At 37.3% G+C, this 23,065-nt stretch overlaps 1 protein-coding gene across 2 annotated transcripts in view; it reads left to right on the top strand.

Annotated features, from left to right (window-relative positions):
- KITLG (KIT ligand) overlaps positions 1 to 23,065 on the top strand; it is a 56,944-nt gene that overhangs the window by 21,687 nt on the left and 12,192 nt on the right. The window contains exons 2-6 of one of the 2 annotated variants that reach the window (XM_038153920.1): positions 4,347 to 4,460; positions 13,481 to 13,543; positions 18,034 to 18,213; positions 20,092 to 20,254; positions 21,132 to 21,227. In XM_038153920.1, the coding sequence (XP_038009848.1) occupies positions 4,347 to 4,460; positions 13,481 to 13,543; positions 18,034 to 18,213; positions 20,092 to 20,254; positions 21,132 to 21,227 (616 nt within the window). The remainder of the gene's footprint in view (positions 1 to 4,346; positions 4,461 to 13,480; positions 13,544 to 18,033; positions 18,214 to 20,091; positions 20,255 to 21,131; positions 21,228 to 23,065) is intronic. The other variant, XM_038153921.1, reaches the window with a different exon arrangement.

The following is a 23,065-nucleotide window of genomic DNA, read 5'->3' as shown; positions in this document are numbered from 1 at the left end:
CATTTAAAGATTTTTCTATTCTGGCAGTTAATTTCTTAATTGGTTTAAGACAGTTCTTCCATGACTTTAATTATTTAATCTCTATCACAGCTAAATAACTAAATAGACATAGGAAAGAATTACTGTGCTTCTATGCATCTGAATGCTTTGTGGTTTAAAAAAAAAAAAAAAAGCAGAGATATATATTTTCTTGCTATTTACATTTTCTCTAAATCTTCTTACGAAAGGTTTTTCGAGGCATAAGTATGAACATTGCCAATGTCACCTGCCAATGACTGACCAACCAATGTTGTCTGTGGCAGTAGTTCATAAGCTGTGTCTCAGCAAAGCAGCATGTAAACACTGTCTGAGGGGCCAATATTGAAAGATGTTCCTACTCCAGCATTAACAGAAGTGAAAAATAAATTCGGGAAGCCTAGCCCAGGGTGAACATTGTTCCACACTGGCAGCTAACCTTCTTCAGCTGTGGCTTGGTTGTGGTTAATTGGGTGATTTCCTCAGGAAACTGGGCTGAAAAATTCCATGGCTAATAATATTTGAATACAAGAAATTTTAAAATTGAGAACCTCTCCCTGTGCCTAATGTTTTTTTGTGGTTTGTTATTTGCTTTTTTTTTTTTTTTTAATGTCTTCTCCCTTCTTGTGATTACAATTGTTATCAGGACAAACTAGATATTTGGGAATGTCCAGACTTTCCAAAGTACGGTTTATTTAGCAATGTGGTATTCCCCTTGCTGCTTTCCACTTAAGGAATTAGTTGAACATTAACATGATTGAGTATCTTTCACAGCATACTGTGAAAGAGATGCTAAACCACTCGCTCAGCAGCCTTTGTCAACACTTCAGATCGTAAATGAAGTGAATAAATGAAAAGGATGTTTATTTACAACTGGAAGGGTGGTCTTCAACATGTTGGAGCACTAGCTAAATTTCTAAAATGCTGTTTGCTGAAATTCTAGATTATGGCTTACAAGCAATAGTGCAAATCATTTGCAGAATAAAAAATGTGTATACTTGAAATCCTTAGTTTTAATTATCCTTTTGTGTCTCATCAATATTTTTTTCCCCTTTCACAAACTTAAATATTCAGTATTTAAGAGATTTCAGAATCTAAAGACAACTGAATAATTTTTGAGCCAAAAATAGGAAGAGGCACTTTGGTATACAGGTCTGCCTCCAGTCTGCTATATATCTTCAATTTAATGCTAATAAATGATGTGTGATTAAATTCTGAGGCCAGCTTTGAAAAATCCATGTTAAGTTAGGGGTAATTAAATATGGAAATCTGTTATGAGTGCTGTGTAGGTAACTTGTATTTATGCTTAGTAAAGTATAAAATGGGCATCTCTATTTATAAAGCAATTGTTGAAGGTTCCCATTTGTTCTGTCCTTGATTTAATTCAGTCTATTCAAGTTTTGCTCAAACAGCAGGTTTGGTCATTAGTAAATAACACGAAAATAGCTCAACCCTTTGATCTGTACAGTCCTTACATATAATGTGCCTGAAGGCATGCGTAATGTAAATATTTTGTAAGTGCAAATAATTAAAAGATTTTGTATAATAGACATGTTGAAACTAGCAGTATTTTGAAGATTTTTCAGTGCCTGTTGGATGACACAGGGAGAAAATAAGCAAGAAAAACCTCAAATAATTTCAAAATTTACAAATCATTTGGTTTTAATAGCAGTTATAAAATTATTACGCTTTTTAATCCCATCCATTATTTACATAGGAGAAAAAGTATTCCTATTTATTTACATAATTATATAATGTATAGTGATTTTAATCTTCAGAAGTACAAAAATTGACAAGGTGCGTCAAAGTTCTGGTTTTATATGGAGTGTGCTACTGTGTTTATTAATATTACTTGGTTGATCTGCTGAAAAAGCATTTCTAGTTAAAGAATTTTGTTACTTTTTTGATTATTAGACTGCTGGGTTGAACATCCTCCTATGACCATGACACAGTTCAATGGACAAATTCCATCTTTACATACTAATCAATACTAAGGAATCCAAAAAAGAAATTTTCAGTTCTTGGTGTGAACTCCATCTCCAAGGAACACATCAGGGAAAAGTCCCTGCCAGTGTAACTGCTAATGCAGTGGTTTACTCCAAAGGTTGAACTACTCAGTTTTTATTCTTGAAAGCAGTATAGTTATCATTGTAGTTATAATACAGTTATAGTATATAATTGTCATTAACTTCTTGCCTTTTTACAGCAATTTATTTCCAAAAATTGTGAAGGAGGAGGTAGCCTTTTAACTTGAGGTCACCTTTTGTTTCCTCTGTGATTCTGGAGCTTATGAAGGAAAGGGAGATGTTTCTCTTGATCACTCGAAACCAGTTCTTAAACAGCTTTGAGCTCTAATACACTGCAAGGACCTCTCAAAGTTCCTTTCTGAAACTAGCAGCATTTTTGCATTTCCCCAGAGCTCAAATTGTTCATGTATATATATATAACTGCAAACCTTTCTGTAGCTTAAAACACATAGATTTTGTAAGATGAACTATTAATTATTCTCAATCCTTCACATTGGTAATTATTCTCAGTAATTATTTGTACAAATATTAAAATAAAATTATCTCTAAATGCTAGTTTTGTGGAAGCAAGAGACATTCTCAAAAGACATACGTATTGTAAATGCACTTTGCTCAGAATACTTTTGATTTCTTCCTCTGTGGTGTCTGAAGGTACATTTAGGGAAAGGCAAGTGCAGGCTCCACTGAAATCAGCAGTCCTGGCTTGTCTCATCTTTGACAGGGCATTTTAGCTATGTCAGTTACTTGGATCAGAAAGCTGAAAAATACTACAGGAAAACAAAAATGGAAGTTGTCTGCCTGGTACAACTGACTAAACCATCACTGCCAGTGCAAGAGGTAGGGAGAGGAAGCTGGATTGTCTTTTCTACCAGCAGCCCACACTGGTTTTACCTAAATATGTCAGGAAGCTGTATTCTAAGAAAGCAAACGACCTTTTACTTGTAGGATAGATACAAGATTTAAGAGATAAAAGATACAAGAAAGAGATTACTCTTGTCATTTAACAGCTCTTTTAGCTAAAGTGCCTGGCACTGTTCTGTCAAGTTTATGAAATTCCTGAGCAATCTTTATTATCATTCTTTCTTAGGCCATCTAGATTACTATAATGATACATCTTTTTAATCTGTGATTTTTCTCTTGTTTTCCTAGAGAATTGTGTTGCTGTTGTTTCGTTTGCTTTGCTCTTAAATTGAAAGGTTGGAGAGCACATGAAGGTGGGGGTGGAGGCTGGAGTTCTCTACCTGTCACACAGAACAGACGAGGCTGAGCTGCATCCTACTTTGTGCAAAAGCAAGCCCTGATCTCAGTCCTGCCCTTATGGAGGCTGAGGAGCCTGCACAGGCAAATTCCATACTTGCCATAAATGTACACCATCATCGGCTTTTGCTGACAGCTTCAGTCAGCTGGCAGAAGAAGCTTCACAACCCGAGGCAACTTTTGATTATCCATAACTTAAATGCTTTAACATTCTGGAAATAGGGATCTGCAGCTTAAACTTGGCACAGGGCTCTGTGGGAAACCAGTGAAGCACAAGGAATAACAGAAGGCGAGGAAGTTCAGGCAGTGTAGCCAAGGAGACACCCAGGTGCATCGCAGCTAGTTATCTGGTGCTTTTCTGTGTGAGTCTCACAAGCCTATGTCAGTACATTGCATTGCTGTTTCCAACAGGATTTAGGAGGGGAATGTAGTGCCAAAGCCAAGCTGGCACTTCTGAGAGGCCAGAGCACGTCACTTGGAAAAGATGTACTGTATTGCTGCTTGAGATGTCAGTATTTGGGCAGAGTCCAGCTGTGGGTTTGCTTGCAGTTTAAGAACTCAGATGAAATGACTGTTATTATGAACTTTCTCCTTTTGTCTTGATGTAGTCTGGTATAATTTTGTTCCTTATCATTTATCACATTAGAGCCACAGGTCTATCAAGTGAATGACAAGTATATAATCAATTGTATTTTGATGATAAAGAATATTGCAAGATTTTTATCTTTCTCTTCTTTGGTATCCATAAACTTTGCAAAAACCCAGCTAAGCATGATCCTGTGCAAGTAACCTAATGGCTCAACACTAGGTTTTCCATTAACACTCTAAAGATATTTGCTTCCAGAAAAGATCAATTAAGTGCATTTTTGTGAATTCCTGCCATGAAGATGATACTGAAATGGTACAAGTATGCCTTCATGAATGATGAAGAGTACTGTTGCCTCTAGACAGCACATATGAAAAACATTACTACAATCTCTTGTTACTTCATATTTGGCGACTGCTTATTTGGGGTTTCTTGTTTCTTGTTTCTTCTTTACTAAACAGACTTGGATTATCACTTGCTTTTGTCTTCAACTCCTCCTACTTAATCCTCTTGTCAAAGCCCAGAGTTCCTGCGGGAATCCAGTCACAGATGATGTGAATGACATTGCAAAATTGGTAAGTACCTTTTATTTTACATTATTCTGTATGTTAAAAAAATAGTGTCTAAGGGCCCTTACATTTATTTCTAAGCAAAGTTAGTAAATCTGTATTTGAACTAGGGGAATATTAAAAGAAAATCCATCGACATCTGTCACTTGAACAAAACCTTTTTTTGCAGTGAAAGTAGTTCCAGTGTTAATTCAAGAGATTACCTTGACCAAAAAGGAGTGTATGTACATACGTAGTTTCCTGACTCCAAACTTCAGTAAAAATTGCCAAAAATCTTTATTTCCTCAAACATTCTTTCCGAGCAGATTGTTCCCCATGCAGATGAAAGATTATTGTCTTTGTGTTACTGACTTGCATGGAGCAGACTGGCAGCAAACAGAGCTGAATTGAAGCAGAAGTCTTTACCTTGGGTATATGAAAGACAAGTGCCACATATAAAAATAGTGTGGTATTAGACATCATTGTAGCAATCAAAGCAATAACAATTGAACAGGTTTTGCAGTCTTTGGGTGTGAGTGGGTTACACGCATTATATGTTTCTTTGCTTGCTGTACCCAGAAGTTTAAGTCTGAAGGACTCACATCTTCATATAAAAACTAAATTCATTTAAAGAAGTTTTAACTGTTACTTAATTTACTACTGCATTAACCTGAAAAACAGCATCTGCTTGTGAAGTCAATTGGTGTTTAGCTACACTGAAGTTAATAATTATGCTATTTTGCAGTAGTGCAGGATATAACACCTAAGTTTCTAAGAAATAATATATACTGAATACTTAACAAGCATATCTTCATCTGCATATTGAATCTAGCTGAAAATTGTGGTTTCATTGTGGGAAAAGAGTTGCAACATCAGTGTTATTATTGTCAAACACTTATATTAAAACCCCTAGCATTTGCTGCCTGTGAAGTGTTCTTAACTTGTTTTCTTTGGTCCTTTTAATACACATTGGCACATAGTGTAAATCTCTAGGTGTGCTCTATAGTCCTACTTAAATGTTTAGTGCTTCAAATTAGTCCCTTTAGGCAGAATTTAGAAGTATTGGCATATTTATTCCAGATAATATTTCATCTCTTGGAAGAGTATGAAGCTTTGATGTAAACCTGTTGAAAGCATGCAAGAACAACAGAATTCCTGTGAGGGCTGGTGAAATTGTGTAGTGCAGGGATAGTAATAACTTTTTGTCAATTCTGTGTCCTGAAAACAAACGCTTTAACTTTCCCTGTAGTACAATTTAAATTTCAAGATCATATAAATACAGATTACAAAAAATGTGCAAGCAGCTTGAATAATCACACTGTCCAGGTTGCACTGTTCTTCTGCTACTGCCAAGCTTGAGTAGAGTGGGGTTGGGCTGAGCTTCTTTGGGCACTTCCATGAGGATGCTGTGTGGTCATTCTCCTGACATAGACCCATATCTTTCAGATCACCCTACAAATGCAAAATTGAGGTCGACTTTCCAAACAAGTTCAAAGATGCATCGGGTTGGGGAAATAATAGAGAGATGCAGAAAGTACAAAGTCCCAGACACATAGATTCTCTCTGTTTTGAGTTGCATGAGTTGTTTTGAGGCAAGTCTGTCTCCCTGCTTTGTCTGTGTTAATATTTGCAGAAATCATTTCAATAAAGTCACTTGAGAATTAAAAGGATAGGGTGAAAATAAGTTTAGTACCATCAATTTAGTATAAGAACTCTTCGTTTCAATTAATGTGACTGAAGCATGTTGATCATTCTCTTTTGAAATTCTACAACATGGTAACTAGACATTGAGAACAAAATTTTAAAAATATATAATGAGGTTTAAAGTACTTTTGAAACAAAACTTTGACAGAGTGAATATGAGAAGAGAGAAGCCTACAGAGAATACTGACTGATCATACTACTTTGTAGCAAGTACAGGTTTTTTAATGCTCTATGAACTATATCCTTAGTACATATAAAAAGGACTCCAATGTGATATTACTTAAAAATATTGTTCAGGAGACCCTATGACTCTTGCAAATTGGAGTAAAAATTTTGTACCATTTCTACTTTTTGAAACACAATATAGTCATTGAATTAAGGAGTGATATTCTGATGATGTGTATCTTCAAAATTCAACCCAATTCCTCAGCCACTCCTCATATGACACATTCTCTCGACCCTTTCCCAGCTTTGCTGCCCTTCTCCGTTGCTCCTCTTGCAGTGAGTGGCCCAGAACTGGACAAAGGACTTGAGCTGTGGCTTCACCAGTGCCAAGTACAGGGAGACAGTCACTTCCCTGGTCCTGGTGGCCACAGTAACCAGGATACCAATGGCCTTCTTGGCCACCTGGGCTCATGTTGGATCATGTTCAGCCAGCTCTCAACCAGCACCCCCAGGTCCTTTTCTTCCAGGCAGCCACTGTTCCCCTAGCCTGTAGCACAGGGTAGAGCTGTGAGGAGTGCAGTACCTGGGAACCTCAGACACCTGGTCCCAGTCAACTAATGGAGCCTGTCCAGCTCCCCCTGCAGAGCCTTCTTACTTTCCAGCAGATCAACTCTGCCACCCAACTTCATGACTGAGAGTGTTCTTGGTCAGCTTGTCCAGATCATCAATAAAGGAAATAAAGAAACTGATACTGGCTGACCCCAATAATGAGCCCTGGGGAACACTAATCACCACCTTGTTGTGGCACCATTCATCATCAGTCTCTGGGCCCAGCCATCCAGACAGTTTTTACGCAGTGAAAGGTGTACTTGTCTGAAGCATGAGCTGCCAGCTTCTCCAGGAGTAAGTTGTGGGAGACAGTATCAAGGGTTTTACTGAACTCAAGGTAGACAACATCCAGTCTTTCCTTTTGTCTGGAGATTCTATGGGCCTTTAAGTAAGAGTTTTATTTCTTCCCTCATCCAAAGAATCTGTCCCTGTAGAACATAGGGTCTTTAATAAATATCCTTCCCTTTCACACTGAGAACAAATTGTAGCCCAGAGGATTTCACAGAAGTGTTATGTGTACAGTTATTGCTTATAGTTATTAAGATGTTATCCACAAACTCTGTCACATTTGGATACAGTGATATAATAGTTGTTCCTTAATGCTTTATTCTCAGCCAGACTGTAATGTTCTTTAACCCTTTTTGTCCACATTCGTGAGTATAGCCCCGTCTCTGTGTGCAATAAACTATCTGTTCAGCAGTAGTGCACAAATCCCATCACTTAAGGATATTGGCCTCTCTTTCTCCTGTCTCATCACAAATTATCAAACATAACTAGAGCCTAGCTTCAGTTTGGCATGAATCCTCCTCAGAGACAGAGTACGATCTCTTTCATCTCCCCAAAACGTTAGTCTGTCCTGGGCCATTTCTCCTCACTGTAAAGTTTCATCACCATCTCTCCCCAGCCATTCAGGTCTTCTACAAAGGTGTCTGATTTGGCTTTTGATGCTTCACAGTCCCTTCAAAGTTCACTTTTAAAACTTTCATTGTTTTTCTTGTCATAATAGGAGAAAAAAAAATGTGTAGTTCTCTGGATAAACAAGTACATTTTTCTTCCAAATTCTTCGTGGATAAAAATCCAGTCTATGAAAAATCTTTTTCTTGCTTCAGCTTCTGTAATTTTCTCTTCTGTCTGTTCACATGCTGCTCTGACCCTTTATCTTCTACTTATTTCCTTCAAGCTGTTCCTTCTTTTTTTTCCACTATCAATGGCAAGCTTCTTGGGTTTATCTTCAAAGGTACTATTAACACTGTCTGTGTTGTCATAACACATGCTGAGTTTGCCCTCAGCTTCTCCTCATTATTTCCATGGTATCTGTTACATTGTTTGTGGTCACAGAAAAAATGCTCCTTGATGAACTCCAGGCAGATTCCCATCCTCTTCCTATCTCATGCTAAAGTTCTTTGCAGTATGAATCCATATCTCTCATTTGGCTTTTTCTCCAGTATGTTTCCCCACCCTGCCGCCACTCCCCCCCCCACATTTCTACTGCAGTGCACCTACAGCTTGCTAAACAGTGCCACAATTCCCTATCCAGTCTTCCAGTCTTTGTTTATTTGGTGCTGGGCTTGCTGTAAACTGGTACTATAAACCCTCTACGTCACTTGTAGAAAACTCCTGAGCATGACTGTGGCTGTGTTCTGCTCAACTTTATTGTACTATAGGGATATGAGAACATGCCTCAGTCAAGACCCTGAGTGGATATAGATGTTAGATGTCTACTAAGCCTAAGCTATTGGAGAATAAGTAAGGCATGCTGTGCAGTGCCTGAAAATGTGGGTCATTTGCCTAATCAACTTTGTTTTGAGTAATAAATTGAGGACAGATATGTGATGTAACTTGTTTTCAGTGGTCTTAGTCTGGATTTTCACTAGCACCATGCTAGACTCACACCAGAATAAAGAATTGGAGAGAAAGAAATTCAATAACCATAAGGTTTCTGAGCATTAGTCAATGTAAGGCCAAACCAGACTGGTATCTCTCCATTAAAAAATGGCTTGTATATTCTGTAAGATTAAATTTATTCACATCTAGGTAATATAATTTTGTCATATGAAGACTATATCCTAAGTAAAATGATCCTAAGAAGCAAAGAACAATTGAACAATCATTTTTGTTTTTTAATGGTGAGAAGTTTAAAAGAGCATAATGTCATACCTATAGAGAGTGAAAGTATTTAGAGAGTATTCATTCTGCACTACTCATCATGTGACCTCCTGCTTCTTTTGTAATGAAGATGTCTGGAGGGAAGCACATTACTTGATGAGCAAATGTTCCATAGTATGAAACTGTAATTGCAGCACCTGTCAATAAAGTCTGTCCCCATTGTTCTTCTCAGCACAGTAAGTCAGCAGAAAGCTGCATCTCTGTAATTTGATTTTGCATAAGAATTAGGACTCAGTTTTATATATGTTTGTTAAATATGAACATCAAAACCTACATATAAATAGAATTTTCACTGAGCTGTGCAGTATGTACAGAATATACCTACATATTTTTGTTTCATCCATTAACAAAATCTAAAATACCTCTTCTTCCATAAACTACTTCTCTAAAGCAATTTTCTTCTTTTGAATGATGGAAACCCAAACAATAGTCAGGATTTACTGACCAGTTCCTTGCTTAAGACATGCTGTCAAATACTTTGCTTTCACATTACATCTTTGCTGTAAATATGTACTTTACACTCTCTGCCTCATTTGGTTTTTATTTTTAAATGGATTTAACTCTCCTGAGTGAAGGGGTTATAAAAAATGATCTAGAGTTGTTATGCTGCAAATAATCTGCCACTATGACTGTAAAAAGTGTGAACGGAAATCGTTATCATGTTGTCTTAAGCCAAATGATGAAGATTTTATTAACTGCTTCATTAGCAGATGAGATGGAGTGGATTGCGGAGATGAAGGACAGACAGTGGAAGCTCCTGCAGGAAAAGAAAAGCCAGGGAAGCAGTGGGAAAGAGCTGGAGAGGGACTTTTGACGAGGGCATGTGCTAGGACAATGGGGAACGGCTTTAAACTGAAAGAGGAGAAATTTAGATTACATGTAAGCAAGAAATTCTTTACTGTGAGGGTGGCAAGGCACTGGAGCAGGTTGCTCACAGGAGTGGTGAGCGGCCCTTTCCCAGAAAAGTGTCAGGACCAAGTGGAATGGGGCTCAGAGTAACCTGGTGTAGTGGAAGATGTCCCTGTCCATGGTAGGGAGTTGGAACCAGATGGTCTGTAAGGTCCCTTCCAACTCAAACCATTCTATTACTCTATGAAAAGAACAGGAAAAGGGAAATAAATAAAGAGAAATTCAAGGTAGGAATTATATCCAAAAGGAAATATCCCATTATATTCCATCATATCCTTCAGATTAAAAAAAACCCCACTGACAATGGAAATCAGTAATTTTACTTTATTACCATACTTTATCTTTTATATGTGTATAAATTATATCTTTGCTTGTCTCCTTATAATTTTCATAACAATCACAATAAAAGGAGTTTTCAAGAGCAGTAGCCCTCATTTCAAAGGATGTGACTGCAGATAGGTCATCTCTCATGTCTGCTGTTGCAATGAAAGAGTAGTTTATGGGACCTAAATCACTTTTATATCCTTTTTTCATCTCCACATCTATGTGACCATGAGCATTTTTTAAAACATGTTTGGGTTATGCAGTGTTAACAGTGCTGTATTAAATATTCAGACCTCTATATGTCAAAAGGAATCTTACATTCCTCAGTTTGAGATTTTGTTACAACTGCGAATGTAGCACTTTCTGTTGGTTTTATATGGATTTAAAGACATAAGTCTAGATTCCCTACTCTTCAGTTTTTCTCAGCCTGTTAGGATGTCTGCAATCACACACAGCCACTAAATCAGAGAAAAATTTCATGACATTTTAATAGCAATTCAATGCTTTTGGGTCTCTGTGTTCCTTTGCAGGATAATCAATTGGCATTCTGTATAATAATCAAAACTGTTACTTCTGTTTAAATCAAGGTAAGTTGTGCAGGCAGGCGTTTTGTGGCCCCCCAGATTTGTCACTGTACTCGTGGAGTTGAGTAGAGGAACTCTATAATAAAAAAGCCATTCTAGGACTCAGGTGGTTTCAAGGGACAGTTCTTTTCCAGACACCTTTGTTCAGGCAGGTCAGAGCCACCTTGTCATCTGCTCCTTGTTGGAAGCCACAGCAGCCAGACACCCTGCACCGAGTGGGTGGGCAGAGTCCATTAATTCCTTTCAGGATCATTTCAGCAGATGAACATCCAGTGGCTGGGTTTGGATCAGAGTCTTGGTGGTTAGTGTTCAACAAAATTTCAAGATACATTTCAGCAAAGCCAAGGAGTACAAAATGCAGACCTAGTATAGACAAATCTTTCACTCTTACATCAGGGACTTTACCCTATTTTCTGTGTGAGAGTTGGGAAGCCCAAGTGCGATACAAATGTAACTCCCTCACTTTGACTGAGAGCCATCGTTTACCAGCACAGCATCTGACATGTGGACTTCAGTCAACAAAACTTTAACAAGTTTTGTCTTGAGGCAGTGCATGTATTTTGTCTTTGACACCCTCCTCCCAGTGATCTTCATTTTTAGTAGTAAATTCAAAAATATCTTATCTGATTCACAGTCTGTCAAGGAGAGAAATATCTGAGGCTGAGCTGTTTGCTCCAGCTCTGATTGAGAAGGTGTAAGAGCTCTTGGGCACTTAAGTTTTTTTAACTGTGTGTGAAAAGTGCTTGAGAGGCTCTGATGCCAGGAAAGTAGATTGTATACATAATGCATATCAGTTCTTGTAGTGTTCATTGATATAGAACTAATTTAATCTTCCAGTGACCTTTCTTAAAGAACAGTGGTTTTGCTGGCATTGCTAAGTGTGTAATCCCTCTAGAGTGAGTATGGGAAACTTTGCACATAGAGTAGCATTTTCACTATCTTGCTGCTTAAAGTGCTGCTAATCCTACCTCTCCAGGCATGCAAAGGAAGTTAGAAAAAAAATTGAATACCTATTAGTATGCTGTGGTGCTGTGATGTTTTAAAGAAAGGAATAACAAAAAATTTGGGTGAGGATGTAGAATAAATCTGATGCTCCAAAGAAAGAACAAATGTATTGAAATATTTTTCAGTATTTATAGCATCTTAAATCAACTCCCCAAAATGCCAGGTAAATAGAAATTAATATAGAGAATTTTAGTGGTGCTTCTGCTTTGGGAATGTGTATGTATAAAAATAAAAGAAGAATAAAAGAAGAAACAAAACTGATTTATGGGAGGAAATTTTTAAGTAACTGTTCTAAAGCTGTTGGAGAAAAAAAAAATGTCATTGAGCTGAAAAATTGTAGTTTACCCCACATAAATTAAAAAATGTTTGGAATTCACTTTTGTTTGGCTGTGTATAAGCATTGCCTTTGATCATTTCTAGAACCATAATGTTTTGAAATAACTGGTTTAATTTTTAATTGAAACAAACTTTTAATTAAGAAATAAAGCATTATGTTTTGCCAAACAAAATACTACCTAAAAACTGCTCAGGGGAAAAGAAATCCCTGTGCTGGTTGCTATAGCAGCAGAATCAAAAGCATCCATAACAGAATGATCTTTAACCTGAACTAGAAATGCTTTTCCACCAAAGGAGCTACATCTGTGCATATTGTTTTAGACTATGTGGACTTCAAACCAGGATGAGAAGTATCAATTGACGTTTTCATTGATAGAAGATAGATTATTGTATAATTAAGCGTCATATTATGATGCTTTTGAAAAAATATTTCAAATGACTGTGGATTTGTGGCCGTCCAGTGATTGTTGGACTGTTCATCTCCCAGTCCAGCACATTCCAACCATGTCTCACAGTAGTGTTGGAACCCATCTGTGGCAGATTGTATAGGATAATTCAGTGGGAACGCTTTATCCACTCTTTGTCTTTGCTGCAGCACACTTCATGCTCACTCCCATCTGCAAAACTGCAGCTTACATGTGTGGAAGTTCTCCTTTGCCCCAGGACATTGCTATGATATAATGATATTACTCGTCATTAGTAAGAAACACAACTCCAAAGTTAAAGTTGTGTTCAAGTGTTTTTCTGACCTGGTATATAACTAAGCACAAGGCAGGCAAGTATTTAGGTTCAGATGCATGTAGCAGTTGGATGTTATTTGAAGGAAAAAGGGCTAGATACTTCTGGGTCCTCTACTCTCTACAGTAGAAGTTGTCATGTAAACACTTCAAGGCATTAAAAGACGGAAGGGCAGTGGAGTTTCTGCAGTAAGGAAAAACATCAAATCACTTCTTCTCAACCCATTGTTGACTTTAACGCTGCTGGGAAGCGGTAGCACTGACCATGATCAGATCAGATGTGGGCATATTGCAGAGCTGTGGAAAGATGGATTTACTTGTGAGTAAATAAGTGTCAATAGCAGTTCCACAGGAAAGTGGTTATGTAAATAATCATTTTTTTGCCTGCACCTGGTAAATTATTGAAAATTTATGTTGATATTTGGTAGATTTTGTTGAATGCAGTAATGGAAATAAAGTCTTACTTTGTGTAGTAAGTAATAACATTTTTATTATCTGTTTATTGTAGGTTGGAAATCTCCCAAATGATTATATGATAACCCTTAAATATGTCCCGAAGATGGATAGTCTGGTATGTACAAGCACTTCAGGTTATTCCCAATAAAATAGCCCACTGGAACCAGTGATGGCTGTAACATTCTGTACCTAGTCCTATGTCCTAGCAAGTTACAGTTAAACAATGTTTATTTCACTTTTCATGTGGTTCCCAACTATTTATTTAAAAGAAATGTAGAGCCATTCCTGCAGTCCCTTAAAACTTTTTTTAATTACAAGGATTCTAGGAAAGTATTTCTTCATATTAAATTTTTAAACTTTTTTTTTGTGAAAAGTCAAATTTTCATTGTGTTATTATTTCTTCAATATTATTTCATTGTGTCAATTGAAAAATATTGCTTTCTTAAAGAAATAGATTCTCTGTAATTGCACTTTGAAACATACTCTAGAAGTCCTTCTTGTTTCAGCCAGTGGAAACGCCATTAGAGCACAACAAATACTAAGTAGCCAGTGAAGAGAACCCCAGGTTCAGCAAATGGTGGTGTCAGTAACTAAACAAACCCGTAGAATTTCAAACATACTTTGTGTTATTCTTTCTTTATAATCCCATATTTAATACATAATGATACTTTAAAATAAGCATAATCTATACATCTTAAAACTATATAACATTTTTATTTTAAAATCATATTATTTTATTGATCAATACACTACATATTTTTTGTTTTTCCTCAGTTTAGCAAAAAAAAAATTTGAAGTTTTGTATTGAAAACTTGGTTGTTGCATACATTGCAATAAAAAGGAGAAAAGGAAACTAGGTGAAAGTACAAATTATGCTGAATGCTATATTGTTTTAAGGCAAGGAAAAAAGTAAGAAAATTATGATTTTGTCAGTTAAACTGAACAGCACTGTGCCTGTCTTAAGAATTAATCATGGTACACATACATCAGTAGCTGAAAAATATCTACTGGATGTAAGAAGCTGTTTTGGTCTGTACAAAGTTTTCACTGTAAAAATTCAATTTGTATGTGATACACATATAAAAATGTATCCTAACCTACAACAATGTGACAAATCTAGCAATATTCCCTATTGCTATTGGAAAATTATGCCAGAAGCAACATTCAATCCTGAATAACAAGAAGATGGGAGGAGGAAAAGGAGGCTGCAGGATAGTGAAGGGCCCTGAGTTGTGAGGTTATGAAGGGTTATATCAGATGCAGAAGTGTTCTTAAGAGTTTTGCTGGAAGCGTGAGACTTTCACTAAAACTTAGAGTACTTTGGAAAACCCAATTTAAAGTTGGTTCTTTAGACTGGAAAATTCTGCAGAGTAAATGCTATGGATGTCAGGTACTAGGTCCTATATAAATAAAACTAATAGAAAATTTTCCATTTCTTAGACAATCCAATATTTAGAGAAAAAGGAAGCAAGATGGGCTGCCACCATCCCTTGACTTGCTGGCCTTTTTGAAATTCACTGATCTTGGTGTCTGATGTGATGATATTCACATCTATGGAGGACAGCTGTATTTTGAGTGCTGTTTCCCCAGCTTCCAGCCCATTAGCTCTTGGGCTGGATTGAGGCTGCACTTTTAGGGGTGTTGGCAGATGAAGAAGGCCAGGAAACCTGCTTGAGCAATGAGTCCTGGTTGTTCTCACTCTTGCCTCTCTCCATGGAACAGTTTTGACTGCCAGTATGCAGATTCTTTTCCATTCTTTTCAATGCAATGTCATCTTGATGCATCATATCCAGTAATTAAGATTCAGTAATTTAGATCCAGTTTACATTTACAACAAGCAGCCAAGAAATAAAAAGGAAGAAGAGAAGTTCAGAGCTGAGACTTCCATGTTCCCATTGCACAGCACTTTCAGTCTTGGTAATGGCAGGTACAGCTCTTGGCCACATGCCTTTGCAGGAGAAAGTATTCAGCAGTATTCAGATACCACTTTGCCAAATTCCTCTCTGGGAGTTTCAGGTTGTGTTATGCATACCACAGCAGGGCTTCCTGAATAAGAAGGCTTTGCTCTGGTCCATGCAAGCTGGGAAACCCATGGCTTTGCCTAAAGTAAGTGCCTTTTGCTCAACTCTGAAGGGATTGAAATGGTGCTCTGCAATTTTTTTAAAATAGATTTCAATCTTCAGTGCGTGCTTAAAGTGGGAAGTGTACCCAAGGTAGCAAGTCCCAAATGTAGATGACTAAAGGTAGGAAGGCAGGGTGAACATAAAGCAGATGGGAAGCCAGTGTAGTGCATGTAACAGGAACAGACTGACCCATCCATTAAACAGAAGGGTTGTTGCATTATGCACTAGCTCAAGGCAACTGAGTGGCTTTAAAAGTAGTCTTGTATAGAGTAAACTGTGTAGTCAAACCTGAAGACTAAAAGACAGAGATGACAGCAAAGGGCTGAATTCAGAAGAGGAGATAACACTTAAACTTTTACACAGCTGTAGAAAGTAAAAGCCAAATGAGAGCTACCCTGAAGTACAAGGACAATCACATTTGCAATTGCCCTAAAATGTAAATCTTGGTCAAAGTTTACTCAAAATATGAGAGTGAGCCTCCATTTCTCTTTGCAAATAATGTCATATTTTTCAATTAGAGCAGTTTTATCCACGTTTTTGGTAGGTATTGACATAGCAAGTGATTGCACAGCTTGACATTACTGAAAAGAGAACTTAGAGCTTATGTGAAATACAGCTTTGTAGGTCAGAACAGTTCAGTTAGAGGAGACTCCCACACGCATGCTAAACCACAGGAGCAACAAAATAGACTCCCTGCTGGAGTTGCCAAATGCTCACTAGAAGAAGCATCAAGCTTATGCTAGTCCCTGCCAGAGGATAATGCTCACCCACAAAACCTCAAAGGAAAAGGTTTTCGAGGTTTCCAGTTCAGGGAAGCACAGTAGTTGGTTCTTTGTCAGAGTTCCCACTCCAAAGCAGAGGAAAGAAAATGCATTGCCTGTCTCGTGGAGGCAGTGGGACATGGCACAACATACACTGCTTGAACAGAATATGTTTCAACAAGATTTCTCTGATTTATTTGCTTCTGCCACCCCCCTCACCTTGCTGTCCTCGAAGGAAAAAGGTGAAGCAGAGTCAAGATAAATGCTATCCATTTTGCTTTCTGTTTCTTTCTTTTTTAAGTCATTGTTGAGATAATTGCAAAAGGGTATATCACTTACTTGACACAGGTTATCATTGTGTGAGAGATTTGTACACAGAAGTGGAAATTCAGGTGGAGCTGAACAATGTATTTACATTTGGTTCTCTAAGCCTGGAAGCCTAATAGTCTGATTAGTCTTCAGAAATGTGAAGTGTATTTTTTCTTGTCAGAAACATTTACACATCAAAGCAGAACAACACCTGTGGATTTATTTTTTTTTAAGAATCTGTATGCAATTTTATTGAAGAAATTAAGTAAATGAGATTAAGCTTAGAAGTGTGTACATTGCCAAACATTTGCTGTGTGTTGCAGAAGGTGGATTCAGTGGGTGCTGCCTATCCACTGTACTGCAACTGGAAACTGGTTTAGTGATACTGAGAGTACTTAGGGTTTGTTGGGCTAAGATCTTTGTATCTGGAAGGCTTTAATGAGACATTTCTAATATTGGAAAAATAATGTCATATATGGAATAAATTTTCATAACATTTGCCATTAAAAATTTAGCTTTTATTGGGAAGGTATTTACAGGTACAAATTGCAGTTCTGACTTATGCATTACCTGTATTTTTGCTGGTCATGCCATGTTAGGGATTTTCCTGGGCTGGGTGACTTTTTCCTCTATTTGACTACTGTTATGTATGTTATATATACCTAAGTAAAAGAAGTTAATGACTTTCTCTAAGGCAGCATGATGAATTACCAGGTTTCAGTCATGTGAACAGCTGTACAAACTTTGTCTGCAAACTAATTGCATAGGTGTTAGTGCATACCGTGACAGGCTGTGCAGAACACTTTTGTTATCAAAGACTGTGGAAGAAGAAAGGCTTTTAGATCTAGAAACTGCTCCCAGTAATGGCATTTAGTGAAAAAGCTGAAGAGAAAGAATTAACTCAGCTTACCAGTTTAAAGGGGGATAAAAGCACATAGGGATTTCATGCAAATTTTTTTATGAAAACCCTCCTGAAAAGAAATTTAAATCAAGGATCTTTAGGGTTAACTGAGTCATGTAAGGTAACAACAATAAATAAAAACCGATATTTAAAGAATTCTTAAGGCAATAGGAATTGAAAAGAAAATAAATAGGTTAAGGAAAGCATGGACTAGGGTTCATAGTAATATATTCCAAGGCTCAAATGCTCACCACAGTGACACTTAGAATTCATTGAGAATTTAACGAAGGGATGACATTTAACAGACAAACATAAATACGTTAGTATCAGTGAGAATAGAAATATTACCAAAAGGACTGAAGAAAAAATTGGTCACATTAAAGAAGAAGAATTTATACTTTTGAGATAGTTTAAATTGGAAAGAACAGTCTAATTTACTTTTGCACATTGAGATGCTTAACTAGTTTTTACAATTTAGTTTACATCTGTTTCTCTTTTTATCCCCTGACAGCCCAGTCACTGTTGGTTGCATTTGATGGTGCCTGAATTTTCAAGGAGTCTACATAATCTTCTCCAGAAATTTTCAGATATTCCAGATATGTCGGATGTTTTAAGCAACTATTCAATCATCAATAATCTCACAAGGATAATTAATGATCTTATGGCATGCCTTGCTTTTGATAAAAACAAGGTAATTTTATACAGAGTTTCAGCTTTTGTACTGGATACTTATTTTTTACTTTCTGTTGCACAATATTCAGTAATAGTTTAGGAATTTCCAAGGCTTTTGTTTTCATTTCTATTCCTGTGCATCTGAAATCCTACTTTGTTTAGAAATGCACTGAGTACACTGTGCTAACATTGGTTAATTTTTATCTCCTGTTTCAAAGAAAAATGGCTTAGAAGGAATTACAGTATATACAATGACCTGTATGCAGTTATTTAAAGTCAGAAATGCAGTGATCTTCCTCAAGATAATGAATTCATTCTGATCTTTTTGAAGCTAGCAGAAATCTTCCTTGTGTATCCAGCTTAAATGATATATTTTACTAGTGATCTAAAGTAAATTTAAAGATGATTTGGTTAAAGTTATTAATATACTCTTAGTATGTATCACAGTGTGTGAAGCTCTGAAAGCTTCTCTATGGTTTAATTAACTTTTTTATATAAAGGCACAGCAAAGACCAGAGACATTGGTCCATTTCCATGTTCTTCTGGATTCTGACAGCAGCTGGAAGGATTCTGGCTCAAGAGATGTCTGATTTTCTGTGCAGGCAGGGAAGGGGGGAAGAATTTAATTTTCTAGTCTGTTATCTAGAACTGACTATACTATCAGTAATTAAAAATAAGTTCTGTAGTCAAAGGTTTTGTCCCACTGAATAGAACAGGTAAAATACACCATGTTCTTTAGAGCAAGTATTTTATCTTCCATATACAGTTGTTTTTATCGCCTAAGTCCTTAGCTTTTGTAATTGCAGCTTTTCAACACCCACAATGAGTCCAATAAGAAAAACACTCAAGTGCCTTTAGAGTAGAATAACCTTGTAAACTTGCTATGTATTTGCATTGCACTGCTGTGAGTGTTTAGACATTCCCTACTTTTCCATTTCAAAGTGAATTATCTCCAATCTTCACTGTATATATTTTTTTTCTTTTCTGTTTTTGTCCTGATGATTCAAAGCACTCAGCTGGGATGTGGTTGGGGAAGAGGAATTTTATTTTGTAGAATGGAAAAGTAAATATCCTGTAGTTCAGCAAAACAACTAGCTATTGATTTCCTTAGAGAATAATGATCTTAAGTCTAGTACTTTCAGCATCAAACACAACATAACTTTGGAGCCAAAACCAGGAGGTTTTCTCTAGGACATACTTAGACCATGTTCTTAGCACTGTCCTCCTTCTAAGAGTACAGAGTAACCCCAGGCCAAACTTGACTTGCTGACATTAAAAAAAAAAACAAAAACAAAAAAACAAACCGTCAATCATCATCATGGATCTCAATCACGTTGTTTAGTCTGGCAAAACAAACGTGTCTGTTAGACCTCAAAGTGACTGAGCTTCCTTGTGCTTCCTTGTTTATAGTTGCTCTTATTTTTAGGTCTGTTATCAGGGATCTCAGCCTGTTTCTGAGCAGTGGTGTACCCCAGCTATTGTATTTTGTTCCCCATCATCTTGATGACAATACCAATGATTGTTGTGTTCATGTGTTGAGATTAAAAGACTATGTGGAACTTTCCAAAGTAATGTGAAATCAAGGGGTGTTTTTTAATGAGGGGAATTTTAAAAAGTCTCTTGGTTTTCAGTATAGGATGGGAGACTGTCTTTCATTCCTTAGCAATTTTGCAACACTGTATTAATAATTCATTTCTATTTGCAAAGCTAATTTGAAATCCTCCGATCAGAAGGCTTCTTTGTTTTATGAAGATTGTATACAGCTAATCTGGTTATCTGCAGGTTAAAAATATAAATGATTTTGTATCATCTTTGGGTATTTTTATCATTTGTTGAGGTGTTGAAATAATCATCTCCCTTGACCTTCCTTCAAGCTGAATTCTATATTTTACTCTAGGATTTTGTAAAAGAAAATGGTCACCTTTATGAAGAAGGTCACTTCATTCCTGAGGATTTTTTTAGGCACTTTAATAGTACCATTGAGGTCTACAAAGATTCTGCAGACAGTTTGGATAAGAATGACTGCATTCTGCCTTCAACAGTAGGAACACCGGAGAATGGTAAGAGGGGTCTGCTTTTGGGGAGCAGAATCTAAGCAGATATAAATATGTGATTTTCCTTGGATTTCAGAGATGGTAAAGATCCAATACCATGCCTCCATGTCACCTTCTTACTGCAAGTTAAAATAACTACTGACACTGAAGGTTGTGTTTCTGTTCGAAGTCAAGTTCTAGTGCCATCACTCCTAGATACATCATTTCTCAGTATAATCAAAATAACCTTGCATTATGCTGCTCTGTTTCTATTCATCCAAAATATATCCTGAATTGTCTTTTTTACATTGTCCTTCTTACCTTCTCTTAATGCTCTATTTAGTTTTATAAGGCAGTAAAAGAGCCTAAGACTGCACAACTGAAAGGAGAGGAAGTTAGGACAAGCTGTAAATCATACAGCCTCAAGTCACCTTCAATTTCATCCCACTTTTCTGAACAGGGAAATGTTTACTTAATTTGAACATTTTAACAAGCTCAGGTCAAGCTCCTGGAGCTCTTTCTTATCCTTCCAGTAAATGGAGGGTCTGTATTACCTTTTCTTTTACTCTCTCTAGTGACAGATATTAGCTTTTTAATTAGGCCAATGTGCCCAGTTGTACGGTTACATTAGTAGTAACTAGAAGCAGATCAGTGCCATAACTTAAGAACTTGTAAGCAGTAACTGCTTTTCCAGATTAGTTACTCAGCAGCAGCTCAGCATGTAGACACTTCTGCTTCTTAATAAAACTGCCTTTTTTGGCTTAATCCACTTTATGAACAGTCCTACAGCCAGCTTTTAAAACAGCCCCATAGCCACATTAGAGAAGTCCTGTAGCCCATCATCTTATATAGAGGGAACTGTATTTTAAGTTTCATAATTCTGACACATTCATTTTCTATTTAGATTCCAGAGTCGCTGTCACAAAAACATTTTTGTTTCCTCCTGTTGCTGCCAGCTCTCTTAGGAATGACAGCATTGGCAGTAGCACTAGCAGTAACAGTAAGTACAAGTGATTGAATATATGTCTCCATTTTATTCTGGTAGCTGGTTGTGAGAGCTCAGAGGAAAAGAATGTCATTAATTGTGCAAATTAATGGGAAGTTACATGTTCCTGATGGTGTACCATGTGTTTCTCAGCTGTCATACTGAAATGCAATGAACTTATCTAATCAAAATGTAGAGGTGCTATCAAGTTACAATTATGTGACAGCAATCTACAACTTGGAGAGGGCAGGCCTCTTCGTTTTGTCTGTCATTAGGTCTCACTAGTCATATGGCCTCAGAAAATTTGGCCAGACACCTTCTTTTAACTCTCAGAAAAGGAAGTTGCTCCAAATGAACAGAATAGCTATGCTAAATTGGATGAGGGTACTCACGTGAACAAAGAGGATACCTGTACATTGCATTTTGAGAGTACTGTCAATCCCAACCAAGCTCTACACCAGCCCTGAGGACAGTGCCCGTGTTTGTTTGGTGTAGTTGCAGTAGGGCCACCTCCACAAGTCAGCGTGCTTTTGCTTGGGATTAATGACAAAGTCACTACCTTTCTGGCAGGCTGTAATCTTCTCTCTGGCATACTCATGTCCACCTTTCTTATCTGTCTTGGTCACTTATTACATGACACCTCCCTGATAAAAGTCTAGAATGGTTGCTCTAAGAGCCTCAACATTACCTATCATGAGGTCAGAAAGGGTATAGACATCTGAGGTGAAAGGAGTCAGTGAAGTTTCAGGGGCTTTTAGTGACATCATGTACAACAAGGTGAACACTATCTGGAGCTTCCCACGTGAACAAGAGGGGATTTTCCTTAGAGGTTCCTGAAATGGTGATCAAAGTTTAACCTTGTTATTTCCTTGTTGTCGTTTCCCAGACACGTCAAGATGACAACGTGTACATAGGTCTCTTTACAATTTCACCTTTTCACCTCACAAACATCTATGTTATCTGAATGTGTGATGATGAATTATGTGACTGGTACTCCCTGTGCTTGAGGAAATATGTGCAGAGGGGCAGCCTGATGTAATCTAGTGGGCACAATGGTAGCTTCTGTTGGTGACACAGTTGCTACTAGGCCTGAGTTTTTTCTCATGCTCCTTCTCTTTGGAATGTGTAATCTAGTTACCCTATGGGCTTTTAGCACCATGAATGCTACCTCTTAGTTGGCTCACAGCTGCTATCAGATTTGAAGCCCTTCTTGATTGCTTTCTAATTAAGAGTAGGTCTTAAGTCATCACAGCCCAGAACCCTCAGAACAGAAGGAATTAAAAAACCCCCTCCACTCCTGGCTGCCAGCCTGAGTCTTTGGAAAAGAGAAGACTCACTGTGGTAGATTTCTTGCCAGGAGGTCATAGAGCTGTCTGCAAATAAACTGAAGAGCCCAGGGCCAACTCTGAGGCACTAGGAAGGGGTTAATGTATTCATACCTGTCTCTCTCTCAGGTCTGAACATGTGATCATTTTTGCTGTCATTGCTAGAGGAAAAATATTCAGCCACGGTCTGAAGCAATGGGAAAGGATCAAGAAGCCAAAAGACAGACAGATTACAGGAGTATTTCAGATGAAAGGAGTTTGACCCAGTACAGTGACAGGAGGAGGGATGCTAGGCAGTGCAGTGGAGTGTGGCACCTGTGTCTCTACTGTGGAGGAGAGTGCAGAAGCAGGATTATTAATCTTGTTTTATAATTGGAACTGATAATCAAGTAGGAAAAAAGCCTAATTAAAATAATGCAATAAATTGCTTGGCTACCATATGCTGTACAGGTGTGTTTTAACTGATTATCATTCTCTTAAGCAATTTATTGGAAAATTGGATATCAGTTAACAGCCTTATGTAGAAAT

This window comes from Motacilla alba, chromosome 1A, assembly GCF_015832195.1.
Source record: "Motacilla alba alba isolate MOTALB_02 chromosome 1A, Motacilla_alba_V1.0_pri, whole genome shotgun sequence".
In the NCBI taxonomy this organism is placed as follows: domain Eukaryota; kingdom Metazoa; phylum Chordata; class Aves; order Passeriformes; family Motacillidae; genus Motacilla; species Motacilla alba.
Note: the sequence above shows the minus strand (reverse complement) of the source record. Positions and strands in the feature narration are given on the sequence as shown.